Here is a 7,814-nt window from a genome sequence, read left to right on the forward strand (position 1 = left end):
GAGGTGTTCAAGCCTTGAGCTTTCAAAATGCAGAGCTTTTCACCATTCGAAGTTGTAGCTCCGTGTCAGAAATCCCAGGGACCCTGTCTACATAGCGGGATAGATCCCTGTCAATCTGCAACCATCAGCCCTAAACGCCAGACTAGGAAGCGTTTGAAAAGCGCATCCTCTAATTGGACTTTCCTTACAGTAGTCACTACGAGACATCAAAAAATCCAAACAGCAAACCCGGGTATCAAATTCGCACTTGAAAGCAGTGCGTTCATACAATCTCCTCTCGCAGACTAGTTTCACACATACAAGTACAGTTCCAAGGTAGGCGAATGCATCCCCAACCAGACAAGTAAAATGTCTAGTCTGACAGAGGATCGGCAGCCCTACCCTAATGATCTGCAAGGCAGAAGATAAAAAGGATACAATCGAAAATTCGAGGGGTGATTGTGCGCCCGCCAGACGCCCGTGTTAAAAAAATAAAGCCAATCCCAAACGCCCTGTGCATCGACGATGCAAAATGTATAATCATGGCCGTCGGGACGGAAGTAATATCGGCATGAGAAGGGTAAAAAGGTAATGTAATGAGGTCGTTCCACGTGTTGCCGGCGCCATGTACCACCATGTAAGTATCATGCGGACCGGGATGATATGTCAGGGTAGAAAGGTGAGACGCATCTGTGTCTCTGGTCGGCCTGCCATCTGTTGGCGAGATCGCCGTATATCATTATAATTTGCGGGCTTTGCAAAGCCATGTCCGCCACCATTTGCAGACTCCGAGGACGGCAGCACGGCCGTCGTCTTTGCGTTCGGTGCCGTCTGGGTTTCCGAGGACCATGGCGAATACCCAGAAAAATGCGGCTGTCCATGCGAATAGGAGTATTGCAATGCCGTAGAATGGCGATAGAACTAGGACGACGACTGATGTGCCGACAGAGTAGACCTCGCTTGCTTCGGATACGATTGACGGCTGATCGGAGTCTGGCTCGGACTGGATCCATTGTGTTGAGGATGATCGGTTTGCTGCAGGTGGTGGCTGCATACACACAAGCCGTTCGTGGATATGAAGGGCGGGAGAGAGGAGGTCACATAGTTGTGAGCCGAATGTTCTTGAACTGAGGTATGGTGAGAATGAGCAGAGACGGAAAGGCGAGACAAGGAGGGCGAAGAAGAGCGCGAAGACGGTGTATAAGGCACCTCCCAAGGCGTATAAAGGGACAATTGTGAGTCGGAACTGTTGATTATATTAGTATATGATCATGGACAGCTATGATTTAACACTTACCAGCATCAAGAGAGCATCTTGGCCCTCGTTGGTGACTATTTCGTCATCTGGTATGTCTCGCTTGCGGGTGCGAGTTATGCTGGGGTTGGAATGTTCCCCCGACATCAATGACGGCTGGTCTGCCCAGCTACTCCGGGTCCGCTCCTCTTTGGGTGCACCACTCGAGATAGAGCCTCGGGCCGGGAGGGATCCCACTTCCCGATGGTCTGATCCCGGCCAGGGCGATCCTCCCAGGGCTTGGGTCTGATATACACGGTATCCCCGTGAGCCAGATGTGCGAGGACTGACGTCGAGGCTTGACAAGGGAGAGGAAGGACGGGACCCGCTGACAAGGTTACCGAGCACCGAGGATTGTTCTTGGGATCGACGAGCGGCTGTGGGAGGGGTGACGATCGAGCTGCGAGTGTGTGTTGGTCCGAGGGGTCCCAGATCCTGATAGTAGGCGGGACTATGGGACATCTCCGGCAGCCCCATGACGAACCGGAGAGAAAGCGTGAGACAGGAGGTGAAGATGAGGAAAGTATGAGGCGCACAGATGGCGACTATTGGAAGGAGAGATCACCGCATGGTTTCCTGGCCAAGGTGCATAATCTTTCTGGCATAGGGGGTAGGCGCACTCCGTGAAGTCGGGGGATAGGGGGAGGGAGGAAGGGCGGAAGGAGCGACTTATAAGAGACTGCGGAGGATCTCATGAGACCAGAGCGGAAAAGCCAGGAAAGGCCAGGCAAGACAGCGGAAGGAGCATTTCCATCTGTTTGCAGTCCTCTCGCCAAGGCGCCCAGATGCCGAGCCCTTGGCATTGAGTCGAGCCCTGCATAGGGTACCCAAATCATTTGGGCATCCTGTTGATCGTTCCCCTTCACCATAGCTCCAACACCGAGTCCTCGACATTTTGGTGTCGGACAAGGGAGATTGTCCTACGGTGAGACGTGGGTAGAGCTGGGCAATTCGACGACTGCAGTCGATTACAGGAGGTTACCAACTGCCAAGCCGCCAAGCTGCCGTCGGGGTTGATGAGTCGTCAATAAACGGCCTCTAATTGGCTGTAGGGCGTGATGATCCGCGATGAGACGAAGCCTGCAGTCTTGGCGGTAACGCTGTGACGCACGTGATGTGTGCAGTGTGTCGTGTGTATGTATACTTATAAGTATATGTTGACTGTGATTGTGCTGACAATGACTGTTTTAAACCCTGTTGGATTCCCTCTACTCCTTCTCTTTCATGTGTTTGTCTCTCCGCTAGAAATGCGCGGCACGATATCCGTCCAGGAGCCGAGGGCGCCCAGACGCCGAGAGGTTGGCGGCATTGGCATTCATTTTGAGAAATCAGTTTCCCACAAAAGCCCTGCTTTGTTCAATATTCCTTAGGTAAAAGCTCTCAATAATCTTCCCAGAGCTGCATTAGCCCATTTGGTCAAGCACCCTCATCATTTCACTCTTGGGGGATTTCTTGGCTCATCCTTTCATTCCGCTGAGATGAGTCGAATTATGACGAATCAGCGGCCCCAGCTCTTTCTTTCTGGCTCTCCTCTTGGCCTGTTCCTGGGCACTGTACACAAAACCCGTATCTCCGCTTGGCTGCGCGGTCAGAAGTGGCCCATTGCGCGTTCCATGCTCGGCATACTTCGCTTCTCCCTGCCACTTTTGCTTTCTCCTCCTCCTTGTTTGATCTTTCTTCAATGCCCAGAATCATGTGCCTCAGTTTCATACTCTCATTAGACCGGTTGAGATTTTCAGCTCGAACCGCATAACAGGTATAGATGAATCACATCCTTACAAACTTCGACTTCCTTATCACAACCCCAGTTCAATAAAGGAGGGGCTCCAGCCAACTCATGTACTCGAAAGACCTGGGCAAGACTTTATCAAAAGTGTTTTCGTGTGATCGCTCAAATCGCACAGCTGTTCGAGCTGTCCGATCGATAAACTTCCAAGTTATCTTCGAACATATCAGAATATCCTTGTACGAAGCTCCCGAAGCTCCCCGCAAACCGGCAGACACATCTGTCAGGGTCACCGCTTGACCTGGCCACCGTCCGACCCTTTTTCCTAAATCGTCTACCTAATACCTTGGCTCTTCTTGCCTACATCGACTATTTTTTATGAAACTAACCCCAAGTTCCCCTCCCCCGCATTCCTCCGGAAAACACACAAGGCTGTGTCAGCTTGTGCCTCGCCGTTCTGCACAACCGAGTCGAACTCTGTTCCGATGAAATCTCGGACCTTCCTCTACCATTCGTCATGCTTTTGCCTTTATATCCCCGCGATAGTATACCCGAATGTATCAGGTTCCACGAAAATTGGCTTTGTGTGTTAAAATGAACTAACAAGGTGCACATCTGAAGCCCTCCGTTAGCCAATCGATGGCTTGCTTTGCTTTTGGTGTTCATTCGAAGCCATGTTTCGTTTTGTTCGCGTCATCTTGGGTCTCTCCATGCGTTGTATCAGACAACAGGGCGCAAATGTTCGAGCATACAGGATACATTGGTAAGCCGACGGTAAAAAGTGACAGATACTTACACTTCCTTTTCTCTGCACTTGACACCGAGAAAACAAGAGGATGTTCAACGAGGAAGTTCATGCAGTCTGTGGTAAGAAGGGTCACCGATCCATTGAAGTTCCCATCCTTGGCTCTACATGTATGTTATGAGATGACTGTAAAGTGCCCACAGATTCAAGCTCACTCGACGACTTGATTCTAACACCTAGGTTCTAAACTTACTCGGGTACCTGAAGCAGCTTGTTGTTCAGAGGATATTGTTTTTCTCCTGGTTTTCACATGCTTGGATCATTTCTCAGCGCATCTTGACCTGTTTTCTGTCATCAATGCCCAAGTCGACAATATTTATTTTCGTTACTGGAAGCTCCCCCTTGTGTATCTTTCATCGGGGCCTGTAACTCTTCGGTATACGAACACAGTCTAAGCATGCACGGCGTAGAGACTCTCAGCCAATTTGCTAAAAATATCCGATGTCAATCTACCGTCCAATGTGGATCTGCCACGCTAATCTCGACGGTACATCTGCATGAAACTGCTTTGCATGTAACGCTTCACAATAAAGTACAGCAGCGTCTCGCTTTGTGCGCTATATTTTTGGTTGTTTTAGTTGAAATGGTTTTACTGTAATGTCCTTGATATTTTTGAAATCTAATTTGTGCCTTTCTTGTCTTCTATTGGGATTCTCGACACTTCACACGGCTCACGCCTATGTATGTAGAACAATATTTATGTTTATAAGCCAAATCAATCTTCACCCAATATTCAAGAGGTATGGTAAGGAACGCAAAATAAGGAGCGGTGAAAGCACTCGTGCACGACAATCTATACTGGAGATATCATATCCCAACCACGTGATCGTCTATATTAGGAAAGGGGAATCTGCGTGTTTGATTAGTCCAAATATATTTTATTCTGCTACATATAATTACTCACAAGCATTTCCACTTTCTCAGTCATGGAAGAGTACAGCCGAATATGCAGAGCGGGGTGAGGCGAAATGTCAGAAAACCCCGGGCCGACCGACACTCACATCGCTCATGTATAGTATAGTCTGAAAATCGTACTCTTTCAAAATTTTGCCTTTCTTTCGCCTTTTTTTTTGAATGGGTTTGGTTAATGAAATAAAAGCAAGGAAAGCAAAAGTAAGTTTTCAGCTCGCCTTATGTGTGGATATATATATTGTTGCCATGTGGTGATAAGCAATACATGTAGCAAATATCAATAAAAAAGAAAAAAAGAAAAGAAGTAAGGAAAACCAGAAAAAAAGCAAACAAGGGTGCCTTCGGGGAAACAAACACGGCGAATATATAGGCCTGCGACCCTAGCGGCCACAAAATCCGGGTATGCTCATTTTGTGGCGGAGGCTTGCAGCCACCCAGTGGTGGCCCTAGTGATCACGATGTGATGAGCTGAATGTGCTGACACGAGAACAAATGTACGCACCGAAGTAACAATAGGCCTAGGTAATTGGGGAGCCACAGTTGACCCTATCAAGACTTAGAATATTTATACTAAACGATATGTAGAATATGTAAATAAATACAAGCATCTAGATTGTGTCTACTGTATGCATCAGCACCTAAGTCACAAGAAAGAGATGGTTACCCAGCAGTATCACAAAGACCAGACCCAGCCCCGTGAACAGGTGCAGGACTAGTTGGAAATAAGACTGCCCAATCTCCCCATGCTATCTGATCCAGCATGCTCCAGTAGTTTGAGTTTTGTTGTGATCCCAGTGTACAATCCCTGCAGACACTAGTGCATTGAACACTTATGATTTTGTTTGCTTTTTTGAGATCTGTAGGTGCGATGGACTTCTGGCCTTCTATTTATCCTCCGTCAAAGCCACGCTGGCCTCGGGGGAACTTAAAATCCAATAAGCGATCGTGGCGGATCACCCCAGGAGCCTGCATTCTCGATGAATCGTGTCGCACGGTCATACCCACGTCGGAGCATGGCGTCTGCGAAATCCCGTCGCAAGGGGCTTTTACTATTTACTGTACATTAACGGGACACATGTGGGTGAATAATGGGCTCCACTGTGGATGTGGTATGCGCGCGGCTGATCTCTGTTTCTGGGGGCGTTGCCGTTTTACCGGTTTTACTTGTCACTTCCGCGAACTCCATTTTTTTTAAATTTTGATTTGCTTGATCGGCGAGAACTTCAGACATGGCAGGGATGGAGGGGGTACACATGGGATCCAATATGCAGTACTAGGGGACGAGACAGGAGTCAGGAGAGGGGTTTTTGGGGGTAGAGTGACAACTGACACACACGAGTGACAGGATTCGGCAGGTTATAGGACCAGCTGTGTCACCCAGGGTTGTGGGAACTGCTTTGTATACATATATAAGACCGAGGAACCCCTCTGTTTCACAAGGGGAACGGCAGAGACAACGGCGGCTCGGCTAGCAAACCCTGTCTGACATGGAAAATGAGGCGTACCCAAAGTGGAGCCGGAGCCGGCTTTATAAGGAGCCATATAGCCCAGGGGTGCTGTAGTGGGTAATTTCTACTCTGTACAGTACTGTACATACAGTGAAGTACTCCATATTTGGCATCCAGGTACCGAGTAGACGTGAGTACGTACAGACTTGATCTACTTTTTGCCAGTACCCCCAAGTCAAGGAAGAAAGAAGCTTAGTTCAAGCGTTCTCCACATGACGACACCACTATGGAGGTGCGTTAGAATTCTCAGTTCAAATTGCTCCTCCACTCGATCCACTTCAGGGCCGGAAAAATGTGCCCTGTGGCTGATCTGTGGCTAGAGATGTAGTGGCTGTCGAAAAAAATAGACTGCGGAGGGCACTAAGCCCCTTTGGGTAAGTAACGGGAAGCGCCATGACGGAAGGGGCAAAATGCACTAGGGGTCTCGCGGTATGCAAGTCAAGGAACCCTGCAGGGTGCTTTACACAAGGGGGATGTAGGCTACTTGGATTGTATCCGGAGAAATGGTGGGAAGCAAAAAGAAAAAGGGAAAAAAAAAAAGACAAGGGGGGACAACAGGGTCACTCAACAGCTGCATGCACGTTTCCGGGTTTGGTCAGTCTGTGCTGCAGTTGACGTAGATCGGGAAACGATAGGTGGCCCAATGCCGATATACGAGAAAACATGGATGGAGAAAGAATAAAGATAAAGAAGAGAAAGAGGATCTACCCAGCAAAAGGGGGCAAGGATCGAGCCCAATGCCGCAGCACGGGCCAGTCATGCCGGGTGAGTTTAGGCCCTGTGGACTAGGCTAAAATCGGAGTGGCACGGAGAACAGTCGCACTAACGCACTAACGCACTAACGTACCTTAGAGCGCAACCCACGGGGGGAGCCCACCCCGAAGACCCACTGGGGCACAGATTGTCATTGAACATGTTCCGTGTATGATAGACGACTAGTTGTTAGGAAAATAAATGCAGTATATAACTACTGTATTTTTAATTACAACCATGACATTTATTTTATATAGTTGAGGAACGCTGCAAATAAAATAAAATAAAAGAAATAACCGCCTCCAGATCTGACTCCACCGCACTAAGCCGTTCCTGGGGGTCAGCTGGTGTTAGCTAATCAGTTGTGACGGCCGGGAGCTGCGCAACCACTAGCGGCTCTTGGCGAAATTCACCTTTCCTGCCAGCCCCTCGACTCTTTCCTCTCTTCCCCCCCTTAGGCTTTCATCCTCCTTCAATTCCCCGTTCCCCACATCTTTCTTCATTCTTCTTTCATCTACAGCTTGCATTAAGCTTGTTGTAACCTTTCCCCTTTCCCGCCATTCGCGCCCACACTCTTTTACCGGGCTACCCATCTATTTTTCCGATCCGGCACCCTTCACTGCTGGAAAGTGTCGTGTGAGGAACATTGAATCATCATTGCGACGCTTTTTCTTTCCAAGGGGGATTGGACATTGCGCCTAAGCATCTAGTACGCGCAGTCCTCGTGCTTCTGGTGTCGACCGTGGATTGCATCATCGTGTCGCAAACCCTTCCGAGAGTTCGGTCGCGACACGTACGAACTGAACAAACAACACCTTGGCTCCATCATCAGGAACC

General features: G+C 48.9%; 1 protein-coding gene across 1 annotated transcript; it reads right to left on the minus strand.

The window, feature by feature from the left end:
* Nucleotides 1-718: 718 nt before the first annotated feature.
* On the minus strand, nt 719-1,750 carry PENARI_c007G06299 (uncharacterized protein; the record flags this gene model as incomplete). Its single annotated transcript, XM_022630975.1, has 2 exons — nt 719-1,225; nt 1,277-1,750. 2 exons carry the CDS (start codon nt 1,748-1,750, stop codon nt 719-721), a joined length of 981 nt encoding a protein of 326 aa, XP_022489281.1.
* Nucleotides 1,751-7,814: the final 6,064 nt, after the last annotated feature.

The sequence above is a fragment of the Penicillium arizonense genome, assembly GCF_001773325.1.
Source record: "Penicillium arizonense strain CBS 141311 chromosome Unknown PENARI_contig007, whole genome shotgun sequence".
Lineage (NCBI taxonomy): Eukaryota > Fungi > Ascomycota > Eurotiomycetes > Eurotiales > Aspergillaceae > Penicillium > Penicillium arizonense.